Consider the following 22,693-nt stretch of genomic DNA (forward strand, 5'->3'; position numbering starts at 1 on the left):
TTTTGCACTATTCCTTAGGTGAAAGAAGGAATGTTTCACAACAGCTGAAATATAGGTTGAGTCCTTTCGATGAGATGCCTTGTTTTGGCTTCTCACATTTTATTTGAGAGTTACTACTGAATGCCCCCTATTTGCATATCACATTCTAGGCAAACTCTAGAATGTTTTTGTTGCCATTAGACACATTCAGAATTAAATACAGGATGCAGTCCGTAACAGACACCAAAACTTTATTTGCATTTTAGCAAAGGCACAACTGCAGCAGTGAACAGTGAACACACGCTAACTGGTTATCGCTATGTGTGTCAGAATCCAACATTATGTGTCAACTTCCTCTTATTGAGGGACTGAAATTGGGCACCGATACAAAGGTAGATCAATATGTGCAATGAGAGATGACTATTTCAAAGCCTTGTACACCTGCTAGAGCAGGGGTGACAAATACACAGTGGGCCGAAATGGAAAACTAGAACCAAGTCATGGGCCAACCTCAATGTATTTTGCCCACCTTCCTCTCTTATACAGTTCCCTGCTGTCTAATGGTCCCCTCCCTCCCTTGTACAATTCGGGTGTCTATTGTCCTTCTTCTCTCCCCAATACAGTTCCCTAGTGTCTAGTGGTCCCCTCTCTGCTTTATACAGTTCCCTGGTGTCTAGTGGTCTATTATGAACAAAAATGATTGAAAATTCAAAAAATACTGCAGGTTGCGCTAATTGCGTAACATGCAGTACTCTGCTGAAGAAGAGCAACAAGACTGCTTAAAGCGGGATAGTCACCATAAAAATCAAATTTCAGTTTGTATTAAGTGATAAAGATGCTAATCCTGCAATCAAAACTTGCAAAACTTTTTCTGCTGTTATGGTTTGGAGTTATCACATACCTTAGGAGCACTGGCCCTTTAATAGCCATTGCCATTCAGTTGCATGCTGGGAGTTCTTTTTATCTATAATATATTCCTCCTCTTCCCTTTATTTCCCTGCCTAGCTGCTAATCTAAAACATGATCCTCTGCTCACTTGTGTTTACAAGCTAGGCTGAGGTGAGTCAGCGATTAGAGGAGAAAAAAAAAAGTTAAGGGAAGAAATGACATCAGGATTTATCCTAAACTGTGGGCAAAAGACATGGTTCCCTCCAGGAACAGAATTCTCTTCATTTACTATATAACATTTACTGAAATCAAAACGTGGACACTACAATACATGTGTAATGTAAGTAGATCAAGTATTTATCTACTTATATATATGTATTTTTTCCTTGGCATAGTATGGCTAATCCTACTGCTTTAACCACTTGAGGACCCCCCTAAAGACCCATCCAAAGACCAGGCCTTTTTATTGTTAATTGGCCACTGCAGCTTTAAGGTCAAGCTGCAGGGCCGCACAACACAGCACACAAGTGATTCCCCCCCCCCCTCCCCCTTTTCTCCCCACCAACAGAGCTCTCTGTTGGTGGGGTATGATCGCTCCACAGTTGTGTATTTTGTTTTTATAAATATTTATTTTATTTATTTTTAATAAATTTAGCTTTTTTTAAAAAAAATGTATATTCCCCTGCTCCCTCCCTCCCCCCACCAGCCAATCAGGGTGATCAGCTGTCATAGGCTTCAGCCTATGACAGCCGATCACTCCCCAGTCTCAGGAGGGGACAGCCGTGTCACACGGCTGTCCCCAGTACAGCGCTGTTGCCGATCGCAGTGCTGTACATGTAAAACGGCGATCACGCCATCTAACAGGAGATTGAAGAGGGGACGGAGCTCCGCCCCGAAAGCAGGAGATGCGTGCTCAGCCTGCGCACAATCTTCTGCAAAATGCAGCCCCAGAACTTGATGCCAATTGGCGTTAGGCGGTCCTGGGGCTGCCGCCACGACCACGCCCATTGGTGTGGGGCGGTCTTTAAGTAGTTAAGCTGTATACACATGCATTGCTAGATGAAACTTGGCCAAGTGGGCTGATAACGACCACCTGTGCTGAGAATCCATTGTGTGTACAGCAGCCCCCGACCCCTCGACCGCTCATCTAGTGCTCAGCCAGCGTTCCAGTGTCGGCTGAGAGCATCGCTCTCCACACTCACCTGGCTCCCGCGTGACATCACACACGTGCAGCTCTGTTGCACCCCCTCCCCCGTGCGTATTAACAGAATTGCAGGCTAGTGGCAAGTCTGTACAGCCTCAGGCCTGTAATGATTCCTGAGAGATTGTATCCCGATCCCCGCCCTGTGTGTATGTGGCTTTAGAAGCTTGTGATGAGTTTGCTGGATATTCATTGTCCACAATACATCATAAGATCACCAAGCAGAACAGATCACATGACCATATTTTAAAAAGACAGGACTAATAGCTGCAGAAGTCTTGTTTGGAGGAAAAAGTAAATAGGTGGGTTCTGAGTGTTGGCTGAGCTATCTGTATACATGTAGGGATGGTCGGAAAAAACGATTTCCCATTCCGAGGCAATTACGATTCCATGGATTTCCGCTGAGATTTTTTTGAGTAATTTTTTGCTTTTTCTGATTGGCCACATACTTCCAAGTTGACTCTGACATTCTGGTCCAATGCTTCAGAGTGATTGGACTAAAATTACCGAGTTACGGTAATGCGGTATTTACACAGAAATCTGATTTCCGAGTTTCGATCGGAAATGCAGAAATGTCACCTCTGCATATACAAATCAGCATCATATATTCATGTGTATATAGATGTCTGCCTATCCAGGGCTGGATTTAAGCAAAGGCCACATAGGCCATGGCCTAGGGCACCACAGGATCAAGGGCGGGTGGGCAGCAGGGTATACTAGTGTGAAGGGAAGGTCATCTGGCTACCTATACTGGAGGGAGGGAGTCATCAGGATACCTATACTGGAGGGGGGGGGGGGTCATCAGGTTATCTTACCTGGAGGATGGATTGGGAAGGGTCATATGGCTATCTATACTGGAGGAAGGGTCATCTGGAGATTATATATAAAAAATATATATATTATATATATATATATATATATATATATATATATATATATATATATATATATATATATATATATGAATATATATTTATATATACTGAAAGGGGGGGGGGGGGGGCTGCTGACAGTGGCCTTAGGCAGTAAGGAGTACAAATACGGCCCTGTGTCTATCTATGTCTTTCCCCTTTAGGCCGGTTTCAGACTGTAGATTGGCGCTAGCGCTGCGCAACGCACCGAACTGCCAAAGACAGGCCTTCGGGGATTACCGCGTTAGTATGCGGTAATCCCCTTCTGGCTGACAGCCACACAGGATGTGACGCTCGCTTGCACTCACTTCCTGTTTTGGAAATACGGAGGTGCACAGAAGCGCATTGTAAAAATACACTTCCGCACATGCGCGCCGTAACGCCATCGCGTACATTTTTAACAAACCCTACATCACCATACACTTACATGACGTCCGGTCCGCCGCAGGTCGCTGCAGAACCGTGCGGTAATGTAGATCTGCCCTTGCATCGGGGATGCGGCGAAAACGTCACTTACATTTGCATTGTACCGCACTGCGGCGGTATGAACGGAATTTCATTGGGCTGCAGTGGGGTGAGGTATAATTACCACACCGCCCCAGTGTGAAAGGCCCCTTATGAAAATGTATCAGTATTTTAGCCCCCTGTTAAAGGACACCCAAGGTGAAAATGAACAAATGAAAAAAAAATTGTATCTATCCTCCTCCTAAAAATGACTTTTTAAGATATTCCACAGTTTTATATTTAAATCTACTTTTTAAGTTTTTACTGTTTTATTGTTTTTGCTCAATGACACATTCATTGAAGTATGCCAGAGCTAAAATCTATGAACTATTGCCCCTTTTTATATATTTCCTGCTCTCGGAAGCCATTTTCTGCTAGGAAAGTGTTTAATAGTTGAAATTTCTTATCAGTGAGGTAAGGTTCACACTGTAGCATGACCCAGTCCTGACTTACATACCTGATGTTTAAAGGGAACCAGAGACGAGGCACCCTCATGTATTTTACCATATATATCAGTGGGAACATTAGAGAACACCTACCTTGCTTTCTGTTTCATTCTGCACTGCACAGCTTGTTTCTTATCAGACCTGATAAAATCCCCGACTGAGCATTCAGTCTGGCTTTGCTCAGGAATATTTATAGCTCAGTCTGTGTTCTCTCATGTCTTTTCAAGTCCAAGCCTGCCCCCTGCTGGCTCTGCTTAGGAATCATTATAGCTGAGTCATTGTAGCAAAGCCAGACTGAATGCTCAGTCGGGGATTTTATCAGGTCTGATAAGACACAAGCCGTGCAGTGCAGAATGAAACAGAAAGCATGGTACGTGTTTTCTCTAATGTTCCCACTGATCTATATGGTAAAATACATGAGGGTACTTTGTCTCTGGTTCACTTTAACTCTTTCAGGCTGAGAAAGAAAAAAAGGAACACAGCATAGTTATTTGTGTGCCTGGCACTGTACATACACATGTCTATCTCATCATGTCACATGTCACCTCGGGTATCCTTTAAGTTGGCCATACACATATAGATTTCCACCCAAATTCCTTTCTGCAAAGAATAGTTTCAGAAGGGATCGATTCCTACCACACACTGCACAACAATTTCCAATAGATTACAGCAGGGAATCTGTTTGGTGCAGTGCAAAGCTATAGGCCATTGATCTACCAATGCTCTCCCCATGCTCCTACACAACCTACATTTTCTGTCCTATCCAATCGATACTGTCAAACCATTTTGGTATAATATTGATTGGATTGATGTGACAATTTGGGGAATTGATTCCCAGCGGATGAATCAAATCTGCAGGGAATCAAATGCAAAAATCGATGCTGAGTGTATGGGCACCCGTTGTGTCAAATACATTTTTGTCTCCATGAACAACACAAGCAGACCCACCACCAAAACAGAGAGAAATAAATCATGCATGTACGCTACCTTCTGTGCACTCCATTGCTGCATTTGCCGGGGGCCTCCCATATCCTTTTTATTTTAAAAGAAAAACAATATTTCAGGTTGGTCTTTCACTTTTGATATCACTTACAAAGCTTTTTTTACGCTATATATATATATATAAAACAAACCTGACGTAAAAAAACGTATAATATATTGAATTGTATGTGTAGTATGGATAATGAATAGAATATTAGCAGCAAAGAAAAGAGTCTTATATTTTTATTTTCATTTATATAGTTTTATTTTTATAACATTGCTTCATACTGTCACAGTTGCAGTTTTAAAACCAAACTCTGTCTTTTAATCTATAAAAGAAAGCAGAAATATTGACCCTTTGAACTTTCCTGCAGTAAGACCTTATCTCAAGCTGTCTCTCACTGTTTCTTGCCTGATAAGTGGTTCAGAAAACAGGACTGTATCCGACCCAAGTTGGGTGGAATAGCTCAGAGAAGCTCTTGGCATAGATTATAACTGAAGTGGTTTTTTTTAACTCTTCCTGTACTGGAAAACAATATGAGACCTTTTTTGCTACTAATTCTTAGCTGTACTACACATACAGTATAATTTATTATATCATAAGTTTATTTTCGCTTCAGGTTTGCTTTAACAATGAGGTGGCAACGGCTTTTGTGTTTATTTGTCTACATGAGCTTAGTAGGTGGGGTCTGTTACAGAGGCGTTCTTTGGGGGGGGGCAAGTGGAGCAATCGCCCCAGGCCCGCGCCTGAAGAAGGCCCCGCACCCTCTGCAGCGGTGGGGAGAGCGGGCATAGTAGTTACAAGTTCACCTTCCTTCCGCCGATCCCCTGCAGCCTCTATTTCCTGACTCCTCCGGCATCCGTCGCGTTGGTAACAGCGTCCCTTGTGATGATGTGACCACATGTAATCACAGGAGGCGCTGTTACCAATGCAACAGATGCCGGGACAGGAAGGAGATGGAGGCTACGGGGGATTGGCGGAAGAAAGGTGAGTTGTAACTACTATGCCTGCTCCCCCTGCCGCTGCTGGGCACCTACCTATCTAACCTATACTGGGGGAACCTACCTATCTAACCTACACTGGAGGCACCTACCTATCTAACCTATACTGCAGGCACCTACCTATCTAACCTATACTGCAGGCACCTACCTATCTAACCTATACTGCAGGAACCTACCTATCTAACCTATACTGGAGGCACCTACCTATCTAACCTATACTGGTGGAACCTACCTATCTAACCTACACTGGAGGCACCTACCTATCTAACCTATACTGGGGGAACCTACCTATCTAATCTATACTGGAGGCAACTACCTATCTAACCTATACTGAGGGAACCTACCTATCTAACCTACACTGGAGGCACCTACCTATCTAACCTATACTGGGGGAACCTACCTATCTAACCTACACTGGAGGCACCTACCTATCTAACCTATACTGCAGGCACCTACCTATCTAATCTATACTGGAGGCAACTACCTATCTAACCTATACTGGGGGAACCTACCTATCTAACCTACACTGGAGGCACCTACCTATCTAACCTATACTGGGGGAACCTACCTATCTAACCTACACTGGAGGCACCTGCCTATCTAACCTATACTGGAGGTACCTGCCTATCCTACACTGGAGGCACCTGCCTATCTAACCTATACTGCAGGCACCTACCTATATAACCTATACTGGAGGCAACTACCTATCTAACCTATACTGGGGGAACCTACCAATCTAACCTACACTGGAGGCACCTACCTATCTAACCTAACTTATACTGGAGGCACCTACCTATCTAACCTGTCCTGGGAGAAGCTACCTATCCAACCTATACTGCGGGCACCTACCTATCTAACTTATCCTGGGAGAAGCTACCTATGTAACCTATACTGCAGGCACCTACCTATCTAACCTATACTGGAGGTACCTGCCTATCTAACCTATACTGGAGGTACCTGCCTATCCTACACTGGAGGCACCTGCCTATCTAACCTATACTGCAGGCACGTACCTATCTAACCTATACTGGAGGCACCTACCTATCTAACCTACACTGGAGGCACCTACATACCTAACCTATACTGGGGGCACCTACCTATCTAGACTATACAGAGTGTGTGTGTGTTTCCACAGTGTGTGTGCATGTGTGTTTGTGCGTGTGCATATACAGCACATATGTGTGTATCCACAGCATATCTGTGTCTCTAGGCCCCGCATATGACACTCGCCCCCAGGCCCCGCGTATTCTAAGCTGCCTCTGGTCTGTATGACACAGTATGATGTCATGACCATGGTCCTGACAGCTTCCTGTCTGTGAACCTTGTTGCAGTTGCAAGGAGCGAGCGTAGAGTGCACAGCGGCCCGCCAATTGTTTTTTAACAAGCGCTGCTGAATGCACTTTTCTCCTCGTCTCCCCAGATTTATCTTGATAACGTGTTACACGGGTATTCCGTAATACTGGTCCAGGCCATAGATCTTATAGAACCATATCAATCCATGACATGCACTAATGAGGACCAGAAAGTCAGAAACAGTGGTGCATGCATGTTGGATCACTGACTGTGGGGCATCCTATCTACCTACCATTGCAGTTTATAGACTGGTCATTTCTTGGTCAGAGGGCAAAATCAGCAGGGGATCAAACACTTCTTTTGTTCATTACAAGTAGTTTTCTAACCATTTTATGCAACAATAAAGAGGAAATTTCTTTCTTTCTAATCCAGTATTTCTTTCTAGTCTAGTATTTTACGCACATATTTATTACTTTTGTGTAAAGTGTTTCCAAACACGACTGTCAGCGGTGAGAAGCTGTAAAAATGAAGTAATAATGGACTTCTACTTGTGGTTAGGCCTTTTCTGACACAAAAGCTACTTGTTTTATTAGACAGCAAAAGGACTTAAAATTAGCAGAATTGTGATGACCTCATCACTTTGCAGAATAAACAGGAACTAGTGACCGCTGCTGTCTGTGGCAACGTCCGGTCACTACTAGCAACTCACACCTAACTCTAGTTTTAGCTGGTGTAAATAATATAGCATATATGGCAACACCATCCATTTCTCTTTATGTCTGAAGTTAGTAAATGTCTTATATTATACAATATACTGTATAGGGCACCCTGGTTCGATCTCAGCCACTGCACTATCTGGGCGGAGTTTGTACGTTCCACCCATGTCTGAGTGGGTTTCCTCCAGGCACCCCAGTTTCCCCTCACATTCTAAAAACATGTTGTATGTTGTAAGTTAAATGGCATCCTACTAAAAATTGGTCCTAGACTACGATACATACACTATACGATACATACATAGACATATGACTATGGTAGGGATTAGATATTGAGCCCCTCTGAGGGACAGTTAAAGAGGAACTGCAGTGAAAATAATGTAATGAAGTGCTTCATTTTTACAATAATTAGGTATAAATGATTTAGTCAGTGTTTGCCCATTGTAAAATCTTTCCTCTCCCTGATTTACATTCTGACATCACATGGTGACATTTTTATTGCTGGCAGGTGATGTCAGTGGAAGGAGATGCTGCTTGCTTTTTTTGGCAGTTGGAAACAATTCTAAACAGCTTTTATTTCCCACAATACAACAAGACTCCCATGGTCCTGACATCACACTGTGGGAGGGGTTTCACCATGATATCAGCCATACAGACCCCCCTGATGATTTATTAGAGAAAAGGAAAAGATTTCTCGTGGGTAAGGGGGTATCAGCCACTGATTGGGATGAAGTTCAGTTCTTGGTTACGGTTTCTCTTTAAGTGACAAGACAATATACTCTGTACAGCGCTGCGGAAGATGTTGGTGCTATATAAATATTTAATATTAATAATAATAATATTTGCAACTGTATTTTATTTTTGTCTTTGAAAACTATAGTCACTGCATAGCTTGTGGTTGCTTGGTCAGAACGAGTACATTTTTAGATCCTGGAAGGAATGCTGAGCAGAAGCTTACCAACCACTAACCACAAGCATCCGCTGGCCACTTCTACAGAAACTGACAAGCAGAAAATCCCCCAAAAATGTAAGATTAACAAGTACAGAGGATTCCAACGTCTCGACTGGTTCCAAGATTTTATACCTATCTTCTCCACCACCAGCCACATGTAGAAATGATAATGCGTGAAGGGGCACATAAACCAAAAACTGTAAAATGTAAAAACATGTGGCTGCTGGCCCTGTGATCACTTTGAGCAAATCATATGGATCTCAACTGAAAACTGAAAAAAAGGTCTCTGGTGATTAATGGAAATCTTAAGCCAAATAAAGAAAAAAATATTTTAACTTACTTGGGGCTTCTTCTAGCCCCCTGGACTCCTACTGTGCCCACGGCATCCTCCTGATCCCCTCTAGGCAGTGGCCACGGCGACTGCAAAGCTGGGCTGTCGCCCCCAGTCGGCGGCTACTGATCCCTGGTCGTGCTCCAGGCCCCAGGAGCGTTCTGGGCATGCGCAACACACGAAATTCGCCACTGTGAGCTGGAGTGCCCCTGATCTCTTAGGATCCTAGCAATGCCCCTGCCTGGGAGCACGTGTCAGGTGCGAAATAGTATTCAAACGATTGCAGCACTTTGCGCAGGTGTCACCAAGGATCTTAAAGATCCCATCCGCCGTGATGGTCATTATCGGCGCGCGCTGAAAAACATCCACGCACGCAACCCATCGCGTTTCCGCAGCCAGAACTACCATAGTTTGCTCCTGTGCAATATTACTGCACAGACGAAAAACGCTTCCGGGCATGAGAGTGCGGCGGGGGCCCGCATGGCCAGGCTGTGTATACGCAGAAGTGCACAACTGGCCACAACTAGTTAAATTACTGGGGCTGAGTAGAAGTCAAGGAAGAGAACAGCGGTGGAGCCCATAAACCTCATGGGGCTGGAGGAAGACCCAGGTACTTTATCTTCATCTCAGGTACGCTTTCAGGCCCCTGTAATGGATTTTAGGGTGAAGAACTAGATTAACACAAAGGCCTATTTGTGGCTGCTTCTCCTTAGGGGGGTATGGAGGCTGTCATATTTATTTCTTTCCATACAATGATGGCCAGTTGCCTGGCTGTCCTGCTAACTGTCCTAGCTTCAGTAGTCAGGGCCAGTTCTCTCATGAAGCAAGGTGAAACATTTGCATCCGGCACAGGGATTACAGGGACAGCATGCAGTTAGAGTAGGAGGAGACGTAAGAGGAGAGCAAGGTGAAGAGGTCATCATTGGGAAAAGCAGCTTGTTGTGCTGTGTGAGGAGTCTGACAGTGAGTTAGGAGGGGGAGGCAGGAGAACAGGAGTGTTTCATTTGACTTGCACAGCAGAAAGGAGGAGGTGGCACTGTTGTCCTGACTGAGGAAGGGGGCGCATCCTCACAAGTTTGCCTCAGGCAGCAAAAAGTCTAGAACCGGCCGTCGGTAGTGTCTGAATCACAAAAACAAACAAGCAAGCAGGTGGTTAACTCAGTCTCAGCATCTGATCTGCAAACTCATTCTGGGTCTGTAGCTTAAATTATTCAAGGAAAAGTACCAGCGGGAGAGCCATCAACATAGTATAAAGGAAATAAACGTGGTAGCCTCCATATTCGTCTCACCACAGGGCCACTTTAAAGCAGGACTGTCACGGAAGAGCCGTGAGACCAGAAAACGCAATCGCAATCGGTTTCCTGCCCCAATTGTCGTTGCATTGCCAGATCAAGATTTTATGTCTAGGGAGTCTTCTTTTGGAAATCTAGCTTTCATAGCTGCTTTTGTCTCTGACTGTCCCAAGGTTTGTTTAATTAGCAAGGAACAAAGGATTTCTTATCACAGGCAGATCACAGCTAAGTGTAAACCTGCCATTTGAAAAAGGATACCATTTGGTGAACCTAGCAAACTGAGTCTTCCACACAGCAGGGCTCAGACTCAGCGGAGCCATGTAGCCAGCTTAGAAATACATGGAGTTTATGATTTTTAGCCGGTTTAAGGAATACCGTTCATATGAGAGGTATGAAAGTTATCTCATTTTGCTGGTCCGGATCTGGTGAATATTTTAATATTAACCACTTTACCCCCCCAGTGCTAAATTTCTCCATCCCTCTGCGCACCGCTTCACCCCCAGGGACGGAGAAGGGCGCACTTGTTTGTTTACTGGCTGGGAGTGGGCGGGGAACTCGCGCGCGCACTCCAGCCAGCCCGCACAGCAGATGACTAATTGGACGTAAGGAACAAGCGTTCCTAAATCCAATTAGACTCGCCAATTGCGAATAGAATAAAGACTGATTCAAACAGAAGCAGTCTTTATTCATAACAATGTAAAATAAACAAACGTGCAGCGCGCGATCGCGCACCCCCGTGACCCGCGTGCGCGCACACACACCTCGGCTCTGCAGTCCAATGATTGATTATGGGGACCCCAGTCCCCAATAACCAATCATATTACAGAAATAAAGGAATGGAAGCATCGCTGAAAGGTAAAAATCGCACTGGTGTTTCAGGGGTAAAACCCCTCAGTTGTGAAGTGGTTAAATTGAGGCCACTGACATACCCAGAACACAAGGTATTCCGCTACTTCGTAACCGGGCATGCAAAAGCACCCAAGTTTGACGTCATATGAACTGTCATATTCTGAGGAATATGAATCTGTGAGGGAAATGTATCAACACATTACCGACAGTTTTTTCTTCTTAATTTGTTCTAACAAGCAGAGAGAACAGTTCTGCATGATAATAAGAACCTTCTTAAATCCTAATAATAGTGGCAGTTTAGCGTGGATTTCTAGAGCTGCACTACAGTTAAGAGAAGTGCAAATCCATCCTTAAACTGGCGCAGCTTAAGAAGTGCTTGAAAGCAGCTCTACAGATGTAGGCTAGACATGATTGCAGAGTGCAGGCTATACATGATTTGTGATGTGCTCCTCCCCCCTGCTGAATTCCTCCTCAGAGCCTGCTGCTATTAATACAGCAGGTGTGTTGGTTATCTCAGCAACAGCAAATCCCCTCACACACTGCACTGTCTGGGAGACCTTCCTAGCTCCTCTTATTATGCAACAGTTTTAGAAGGAATCTGCACTATCCAACGATTTCTTAAAGAGACTCTGTAACCTCAAAAAGATCCCCTGGGGGGTACTCACCTCGGGTGGGGGAAGCCTCGGGATCCTAATGAGGCTTCCCACGCCATCCTCTGTCCCACGGGGGTCTCGCTGCAGCCCTCCGAACAGCCGGCGACAGGCCCGACTGTAAAATCAATATTTACCTTTGCTGGCTCCAGCGGGGGCGCTGTGGCTGCTTTCCGCTCCGAACTACACGGAAATACCCGATCTCAGTCGGGTCCGCTCTACTGCGCAGGCGCCGGAAACTTGCGCCTGCGCAGTAGAGCAGACCCGACGGCGATCGGGTATTTCCGTGTAGTTCAGAGCCGACAGCCGTCAGAGCGCCTGCGCAGGAGCCAGGAAGGTAAATAATGACGTCATCTTGTATGGAGGGCTGCAGCGAGACCCCCGTGGGACAGAGGATGGCGTGGGAAGCCTCATTAGGATCCGGAGGCTTCCCCCACCCGAGGTGAGTACCCCCCAGGGGATCTTTTGATGTTACAGATCCTCTTTAAGATGCCTGAGAGAGTTCTGTACGGATTTCTAAAAACCTACTAATATTTTGTCTCAGACACGCTTGATAAATCTGGCCCAGTGACTGTTATGTGTGTACAGGAAGCGTAAGCCGAGATATGAAAAATGTCATATTTGGTGGGCACCATAAATTCACCCAGAAAGTTAACCGCACCCTGTCCAGCCCCTGGGCTGAGCCTGAGACCCCAACCAAAACTGTGGATTATTCAAAAGTGCTTGCTAGGGACTCCTCCTTTATTCCTCCAACTCCATCTTCATGGGAGCATGCCGCTGCTTTGAGGAAGAGTAGCGGCCATCTTGTCTGAAATTTGGCTCCTGAACTGAAACAAAGAACTGCATGTGTTTCCCAGAAAGGACATGTTTCCACATGAACTTAAGTATCCGTATTTTCTTCCCTTTTTATTTTGTATACTGCGCTACGATTGTCTCCATAATTGTTGATTTTAATGATTTTCTGTATATATTAATTATTTACATTGCATTAACAATAAAATGACTAAAAAGTCATTTTATTTGTTCAGCTACCCCTGCTATTCAGTCGCACAAACTGAACCCTGGCTTTTGAAGAGTCGCTACTACTGTTGATAGCTAGATAAAATAAAGTGTGTTTAACCGTTTTATTTGCAGGTATTAGTCTCAGTATAGTTAGGACTTCTACCCTTCTGTAGGAGTGGTGGCAGTTATACCCTGAAATAGTGTGTCGTTTCTATTACCGTAACTCATAAGCTCCCTTCTAGTAGGTCTGCTGCCAAAATCCCAGCAGTTTCTGCGACCACAGATTACATTGTCTGTGTGCTGAAACCGAGTGGAAGGCATTGTGTGGTCCGGCCACTAGGGGGCTTGTGAAAAGGAGGATCAGCCATACACAGCCAGGAAAATAAAAACACATATATAAGTAGATAAATACTTGATCTACTTACAAAACAGATGTATTGTACTGTCCATGTTTTGATTCTGGTGCATTTTATATAGTAAATGAAGATTCTGTTCCTGGAAGCTAAATCCTGATGTCATTTCCTCCCTTAAGTTTTTTTCTTTTCTCCTCCAATCTGCTTTGTCAACTCTGGATTGCGTGTAAACACGTGTGAGCACAGAATTATGTTGCAGCCTCAGCCTATCACACTGAAGTGTGCTCAGACCAATCAGCGAGAAGCAGGAATGTGGGACGGTTGATGACAAGCTTTCTCCTCGGCGATGGCAGAGAATAGAGGCTGGGTGACCGAGAAAAGATAACTACAGCACAGACAGTTCTGAATAGATAGGAGAGCTTGCGCTGCAGGGTGAGATTCCTGGCAGCATTACAAACACATTGCAGTGTTTAAATGGAATTTGATTTTGTGGCTGACAATCCCGATTTAAGAACTCTTCAGCTATTTAAATGCTGTGATGTGTCCATGAAAACTTACCGACAACAACCTCGACCGTCCTACTGTCTTCAGTCTCACTTCCATTAGACACGCGGCAAAAGTAATGACCCCGATCTTCCGCCAAAACACTGAGAACCTGATGAGAAATGAAGTTTTATTTTACACAAAATTTTATACATGACTTTACATTCAAGCCTTTAGCAGCCAAATTATAACTTTATTTGGCTGCAGGGCCGAATTTTTCCTGCCGCTGGGAAATTGTGCCTCCCCCAACCTGGCAGGCTCAGCAGGGTATGTGGTGGCAGGGAGCTCTCTTTGCGGCTGGATCGGCTTTTTCTTCCTCCGCCACGGCGGCGATTTACTCCAGGCAGGTCTTCTCGGTTTTAGATCACATGATATGACATGTGAACAGGTTCCCGGAGAACTGTGTCAGCATTACAGTGCCACCCGGTGGTGGAAAAGGGGTGATGGAAGAGTGTTGCTGTAACACTGACACTCTCTTGGATCGTGATCACATGTCATATCATGTGATCAGATGTGATCGGGACCTAGAAGACCTGCTAGAACTGCAGAGCCACCGGTAGAGGAAGAGAAAAAAACACCTGGAACAGGTAACTATAACTTTTTACTTTTTCAAAAATCCTCCGCACTCCTTCCACAGAATAAAACCATGAATGCGTTTATTAAAGAGGAGCTGTTAGGTATAAGGTCTCAGAGAAAATAAACACATATATCAGTAGCTAAATATTGGCTGTACTTACATTATATATGCATTTCACTGTCCACGTTTGGATTTCACAGACTTTTTATATAGTATTTGCAGAGAATGATGCTCCTGACAGCTCATGGCAGGTTCCATGTTTGTCTGTCTTGTATGAAGCCAATTGTGATGGAATATCCTCCCTTACCTTCCTTCCTGATGATTCGACTCACAAAAAAGATCAGGATCAAAGATCCTAATGGTTCATGATCCGGACAACACTACTGTGCAGTGAATGTTAATTAGCCATGTGGCTAGGAACAATAGCGTACTTGTGCAGTATACTCTAATGGAACATGTGCCCTGTGAACAGTGCTGTGAGTTAGACTGCTGTTACAAGCTGCTGTAACATGAGCCTGTAACTTCTCACTGTGAAAGCAGCCTTAGGGCGGGGTAGGGAAATGAAGGGGAGGACCAAGGGAGTGCAGTGGGGAGAAGAAGCAGCCCCAGAATGCTTTGCAGTATTTGTTATGCGTCCTGCCGGCCTCCTTAGGAGCTTGGGAATAAAGAGCCTTGCTGTTCAGCAAAAATCAAAGTATTTTTAACAGTATTGCCTTTTTGTTTTTGGCTTCCTTCTAAATTGTTTAACACAGAAGAATAGAGGTTTAAATTAGCTTTTGCAGCCTGACAGTCACTCTTTAAATCATCATAGAAAAATAGCAAAAGTATGGCAGCATGCAAGCTGACACGTTTCTGACCCCACCGGTCCTTAGTCGTAGCTCACTTTTTACTGCCACCCGCTCAGAGATATGCCGACAGAGGACGTCACTGCACAAGCAGTTTCAAACTGATCATTTTGTTTGAAGCTGCAATTGGGTTAATAATGTGTTGCAGGGCACCTCATAACAGTAGGCAGAGATGGATTAAGATATACTGGGGCCCTAGGCAAGGTAGTAGATATGGGCCCCCTTGTGGTTCTTTTGGTAAGCTGAAGTGGAGAGAGGTGGCGGATGGGCCCCTTAACACCCACTAGGCCCCAAGCACTTGCCTAGGTTGCCTGGTGGACGATCCTGCTCTGACAGTAGGGTGACCAGATGGGTTCACTAAAAAGGACGACACAGACAGCAAAAACACGGATATTTCATCTTGTGATGACTAGAAAACTTGCATTTTCTCTTTTCGGTTTTAGACTTCTATGTTTCTTTTGAATTTGATATTTCACAAAACCTTTTACAAAAACTCATTAGTTATTACTTTTTTTTAACACAATGAAACCTCTAACCGCTGTAGGTACCCAAGCGGAACCTGGAATATATAGAACAGTGTTGCCATGCACACTACTTGATGTCATAATTATTGATAACATCGTAACGTAATGTCAAGCTGATGAGTCGAGAATGGCCAAAGGCTGATCAATCGCAGTATATATTAGGATCAGGAGGAGGTTACCTTTTTTCTGAAATGTACAGTGTTAAGCTATGTATCCACGTCGCGATTTTCCCGGTAACTAACAATTTTTTGAATGCCGAGCAGTCGTTTCCGTGGTATCGCAACGTGGGTACAGTCACATGGCCACGTGAATGTCGCTTAGCGCCACGCTGCAATAACAACCGTGACAGCGGATCAGATCGCTAAGATTCCTGACAACTCCCGCGCAAAGTAAGCTTGATCGCCCCAAGTCTCATTCGCTCCTAATGTGTAGCGTCGCATAACGTCATGCATACCCGCCAGCAGGAAGAAGCTGTTGTCAGGGAGACGTCGCAGGACCCGTCGGGCAGTGAGTACGGGGCTTAAGGACTTCACTCCCTTATAGCAAAAGTAGAACATAGCAGAATGCTGCCAAATGTGTTTACAGTAAACTCTTTTTAATTAAAACGTGATAGTAAAATCTGGTTTTGGGTCTGTCAGAATCGGTGACTTCATTGCAGGAACGTAAGAATTAAAATGACCTTTGTGCCGTTTAATGAACAAGGAAGTGAAGTTCAGAGGAGGCCTTAAATGAAGAACTTCAGACTTTGTACAAAGTCAGCCTCTCAGCTCCTTCTGATTAGAAAACAGATGCCATCTGAACATTATAGCTACAGCTAGGCTGGTGTGAGCTTCCATACCATGTTGTGTTCCTTCATACGAAGCACAGCACATATCTAGTGTCAGATATTAAATATATATAAACTAGGTTCAGCAGTAGTTTCATCATTTTTCTAATCACCAAAGTATGAAATATCAACTACTTGTCATTTACAGTCAGTAGGTGGCACTCCAAATAATCCACCCTCCTTTGTACAACTTTAACATCTGTAGTGCTGAAATGAAATGATAGCACACTGCAGACTGACTCACACAGGAGTCCCAGACAGGTTAACCAGATGGGACTCTGGTGTTTAACCACTTGAGATTCCAGGACGTGACTCATGTCCTGACTTGTCCTCCGTTTAAAAGGTTTAAAATGACAGTGTCACACTAAAAAATAAAAAAAAAAGAGTTTTGTAACCCATGGTTAAGTTTTCATCCTTACCTACCTAATGAACACTTTTTGTAACAATGAATTACAGTCACTCAATGAATACGTTTGTGAGCTGTGGGATCTTTGGCATCAATAATGTGAGAATTGAATAAATTTAAATATTCTCCTTGAAAATCAACAGGTGAATTTTAATTGGCTGTTGTAGGCTCCACCCACTTTCCCGAATATTAATCCCAGTCACCCAGTGACCAAATGTGCTAAATTTGCTATTACCCACTTATGTGGTTTGCGACAGATTATCTACATCCTGCAGGACTTCAGTACCTGCACAGGGACGTAGATAATCGTCTATTGAACCCGAAGGCCGCCGCTCTCTCCGGCACAGCGTTCCCATTCAGTCATTCATCTCCCCTCTAAGTCCCCGTGTCAACAACTGCCGGCATCAGTGAGATGCCGTGGTCATTGTAACTACCAAAGTAACACGTACATACTTTACTTCCTGTTCACGTACTTATAATACTCTAAAAGGAAATAATGTGCAAGGCCATTTTGTGGCCAAATACACCTTACCTCCCACACTTTCCCATAATTACTACAAAAAACAAAACCATAAATAGTTACCTTAGGGACTGAACTATTTTTAATATGTATGTCAAGAGGGCATATTACTGTTATTTTTGAAAATGTTGGCTTGTAAATAGTAATGAACGTAAAACTAAAAAAATTCACATTTATTTTCAAATAAATTATTTGCGCCATATATTGTACTAGGGAAACCCCCCAGAACATATCATCCCAGGTAGTAAGGGATCTGTATACTGCCAAGTTTTGATAAAATTGGTCACAAGGCCCTGATTTACCTCACAGGAGCCTATAGGCACAGTTATCCTGGCACCCTAAACCTCGCCCTCCGTGGACCTACAAACCCCCACCGAACCGCACAAGTGTGCTGGCTGGCCCAGCTGTCACTTCTCTCTTACTTCCCTTGCCTGTTATAGGTAGCTAAAAGTGTCTCTCAGCATTAGGTAGCCAGAGGTACCCTCAGTATTAAGTTGCTAGAGGTGCCGAGAGCTGGGTGAGTAACTTGTCATTTAGGGCCTGTTTCCACTAGCCACGGATTTGCATCGCATCAAAACTGAAGCCAATGCATCTCAATGGAATAGTTTCCACTCCATGCGATGCGACCTGGGAAAATTATGGATGGAGAATTCCACAGCACGCATCCCCTAAGCAGTCACAGACAGCCGCCTCCAGACTTCTGGAAGACACCCGCGGCTGGATGCGATGCAATCACATCTGGCTAGTGGAAACAGGCCCTAGTGGAAACGCTCTACTCAGGACTCTGCATAGGGAAAGAGGGAGGGATGTGCTAGGGGAAGGGAGTGAGATGCCTTTCCATCATCGGACACCTGTAGGCAAGCGCCTACAGTGCCTTTTGGTAAATCTGGCCTTGTTGGCCACACACACGCACCTCAACCTGAAGCAATAAAACTGATATCTACTTCAGATTTTCTACAAGTTATTCAGATAAAGGCAGTAGATACCGTTAGATATTAATTCTTCTTCTTCTTACCGTATAAACTCTGTTGGTGGCATCTGGCACGGCGATGCCATTCCGATACCACTGATAACGTGGCAGCGGCCTGCCCACCGATCCACACTCCAGAACTAGCCTTTCCCCAGTCAGGAGTTTTTGTGGCTGGGGGTGCGTGCAGATTTGTAGCTTGTTGTCAGATATTCCTGCGAGAAAACAAAACAAGGCCTGACTTGGGATGCTGACGTAGACTAGTCATCCAAATAACTTTATTTATAGGATACTTCGTATTATTACAGGTGGACTAAAGTTTTGCAAGCATTGAACTCTGTAAGAAGCGAAAAAATATAAGCACTGGGTTGTATTCACAAAATGCGTAACACTAGCTTTCTTAGCAACGCATGCACTAACTAGGCAACACGGGTGGTACTAACTGTGCAACTTGGGCTACCTGATGCAAAAACCAGTAAATTGCCATGTGCTCCCTACGCATGACAATTTTACTGACATTTGGTGAACACACCTCCATACTGTAGTTGGACTAAGGAGAATGTTGCACCACTCCTGCAAAAAATACTGTATGTTCAATGCCAGACCCATTTGTAAGGGCAGGCGAGGTGGGTGTCTGCCCGTGGCGCAGTGCAGAAGGGGCGCACAGGGCAGGAGGGCACACTGAGACACAGCCCCAGGGAGAAGTGGGCCTACTTCTTACTCAGTTTCCCTTCTGTGCTCCATATAGACTTTATACAAGTATAAGGATATGTATCAAATATATTGAAGGAACTCAAAAAGTTTATATGCAAATATACAAAAATTCCTTATTGAAGACAACACTTGTGCAAAAATATTCATAAAAGGTATCCTTCAAGGGACATATTACATAGCAGAGAATGGCGAACATGCAGCAGCGATTCACATCAAGATTAGTGCAGTTGTAAATATTGAGGCGACAACGCCGACTTGATTCGGGATAGAACCTTCGTCAGGCCTCCACATATTAAGACAAATTCACCTCCAGCCCCTGCCACGTGTGGTCTCTGTATGTGAAAATTGAATGAGTGGTCTTACTTGGCTTCATCTTGCCCATATGTTTCTTAGGATCATAAATTAACTATACAGATTTGTCTTTATATGTGGAGGCCTGATGAAGGGTTTATCCCGAGAGTCGACGTTGCCTCAATATTTACAACTGCACTAATCTTGAAGTCAATCACTGCTGTGTGTTCGCCATTCTCTGCTATGGAATATGCCCCTTGAAGGATCCCTTTTATGAATATTTTTGCACAAGTGTTGTCTTCAATAAAGACTTAGACTTTTTGTATTTTTGCATATAAACTTTTTGAGTTTCTTCAATACTTTTTGATACATATCCTTGTACTGGTATAAAGTCTATGTGGGTGTTGGGGCAAACCTCTTAGGATATTGCTCTCTACATTTCCCTTTAAACGGAATATGATCTCTTCTGTGCTCCGCCTCCCCATTGCAGAGTTTCGGTGCAGCGGACAGAGATTACAGTGGACACTCACCGCCTCCGAGCTCCATGCGCAAGAGGTCCATGTCCCACCTGTCTTCATTATCAGCAGCGCTGCTCACGCTACTTCCTGATTCTAGAGCATGTGCGGCGCTGCAGACAGGAGACGTGGACCTCTAGCTCATAGGAGGTGAGTATCCCCTGCTCCTTACCTAAGTGAGCCAGGGCCCCTTATTTTTCATGTGCTTAGACTTAGAGTATCCCCTGTAATCCCATCCTGCTTCACTGAAACTCTGCATGTGGGGGGGGGGGGGGGGGGGGGGCATGGAAGGGGGGGGCCCTAGGAGAGGGAGGTAGGATAGAAGACGGGAAGATCTTGTTTTTGTGTTTAGTTTTTTATAGCTTTGGGTTGATTAAGCTGGAGCTCTCCAGAGTACCCAACAGACAATTATGCATGAGTCATGAAAAACAGATTATAATGCATCTTTTATTATAGTTTGAATGCCTGATGTGTCAGTCACAGGCGCTGACAGACAGAGCAAGGAAGCAGGAGATGCCATCATCTCACCTGTTTGTGTAAAGGTGTACAGAGGCGCCGAAAGGATAAAAATATATAAAAAGTTTAAAATTGTTCTGGTTGCGGTGGTGGACCAATCAACCATAAACAGACAACAAAGCTGTCGATTTTCAAAACATAAATACAGTTTATTCAATTGCTCCCAGTGGAGAGTCGCAACGCGTTTCGCGGGCAAGGACCCGCTTCTTCAGGCAATAAAGGGCAGGAGCAATACACTAGAAAATGACAGAGATATGTGGCAATCATCAGAATACTGTGTGTGGTACAATTGTATGCGTTCAGTATGTTATATCAACACATAATTATTACAGCATGGATAATAACAACAACATGCATATGTTTTCCATCAAAATTCCATATTACATCCTATATTCCATTGTGATCTTATTTCAAAAGATGCCATATTGGAGTGGTCTAGTTAGTAGTGGAATAGTATGTGGACCACTCCAATATGGCATCTTTTGAAATAAGATCACAATGGAATATAGGATGTAATATGGAATTTTGATGGAAAACATATGCATGTTGTTGTTATTATCCATGCTGTAATAATTATGTGTTGATATAACATACTGAACGCATACAATTGTACCACACACAGTATTCTGATGATTGCCACATATCTCTGTCATTTTCTAGTGTATTGCTCCTGCCCTTTATTGCCTGAAGAAGCGGGTCCTTGCCCGCGAAACGCGTTGCGACTCTCCACTGGGAGCAATTGAATAAACTGTATTTATTTTTTGAAAATCGACAGCTTTGTTGTCTGTTTATGGTTGATTGGTCCACCACCGCAACCAGAACAATTTTAAACTTTTTATATATTTTTATCCTTTCGGCGCCTCTGTACACCTTTACACATCCAGAAGTCCACCCTTGGTGGAAGGGTGATCTACCCTAAACATTCCCTCTATCCACGGAGAGCGACGTCTTAATCCTGAGTGGGGACAGGCTTGTTCTCCCCACCTGCCTGAACAGTGGTTGCTTTGGAGGCAACCCTGGTTTGTATGTATATTACTTGCATTTCATAATACATCCCACCCCCTATTAATACATACTACACTATATTGGGCTCTCGGTCTTCTATCTTTTATCTCACCTGTTTGTTACTAGCAGACATTTTTTACTGAGCACGTATAAGCCCTCAATGCAATTCCTGGCACAGTGTGGGACAATGTTTTTTTTTAAAACATGCATGTTTTCCTGGCCAGATCCATTTTATATCTAGGCATCATCTAACTCCCTCTCCTCCATGATACCATGGCCCGCCCCCTGTTCCCATGCAATTCACTCTCTTGCTTTCTGATTGGTGCAGAGGGCAGGAAGGAAGTGCTGCAACAGCCTTGCAGTCCATGCTAGCCCCTTACGACGAGCACTGTCCAATGGCATCATTGTGCATATCCCTGAACTGCAGCTGGGGAACGTACCACAAACACAGGGGCCACGGAGCGATCCATTCACAAGTAAAGGTTCGTACACACACCAGATTTATTATGGCCGAGGCTGCTGCTAAAGACCACCTCTGCATAGACTCTAGTGGAAGTACAGCATTTCCGACCCTCCTATGCACTGCTGAGAGATCTGGCCTGCCGGATCTTCCTGGCTGAATTCTGCCTGACACCATTGTTCTTACCCCTCCTTCTCCATTATGCACCGCTTCTTGTCTCTCCACCCCCTCCTTAGTAAAACAACATGTCGCTAGCCTGGAGGCTAGTGGCATGCCTGTAATCTTACAAATTCCATGTAGTATGGGGCCAACAGATTTTGAATACTATGAACATATTGTATAGGTACGCTTATATACTACATGGGAGTGGTGAAATTTGCCAATGACTGGCCAATCAAAATTTGATGTGTGTACCAGGCTTTAAGGCTATGGGTGTGATCCCACTTGAGGAATCCCATACAGCCATATCAATCCCTGCCACGTACTAATGAGGGCCAAAAGCCCTAAACAGGCAGTCTACATGTGGGGTTGGTGTGGCTGTGTAATATTTAAAGCTATAGGCTTGCTATACACTGGTTCTGGATGCTTGCCTGGCTTACAGGGGCGAAATAGGATAATTTGCATATTCAGTAGTGGT

General features: G+C 44.3%; 1 protein-coding gene across 3 annotated transcripts in view; it reads right to left on the bottom strand.

Annotated features, from left to right (window-relative positions):
- The window catches only part of MALT1 (MALT1 paracaspase), a 368,173-nt gene that overhangs the window by 52,659 nt on the left and 292,821 nt on the right, over positions 1 to 22,693 (bottom strand). For 2 of the 3 annotated variants that reach the window (XM_068251272.1, XM_068251270.1), the window contains exons 5-7: positions 18,604 to 18,770; positions 13,906 to 14,002; positions 4,917 to 4,961 (exon numbers count right to left, since the gene is read on the bottom strand). In XM_068251272.1, coding sequence (XP_068107373.1) covers positions 4,917 to 4,961; positions 13,906 to 14,002; positions 18,604 to 18,770 — 309 coding nt within the window. The remainder of the gene's footprint in view (positions 1 to 4,916; positions 4,962 to 13,905; positions 14,003 to 18,603; positions 18,771 to 22,693) is intronic. The other variant, XM_068251271.1, reaches the window with a different exon arrangement.

This window comes from Hyperolius riggenbachi, chromosome 1 (genome assembly GCF_040937935.1).
Source record: "Hyperolius riggenbachi isolate aHypRig1 chromosome 1, aHypRig1.pri, whole genome shotgun sequence".
Taxonomy (NCBI): Eukaryota; Metazoa; Chordata; class Amphibia; order Anura; family Hyperoliidae; genus Hyperolius; species Hyperolius riggenbachi.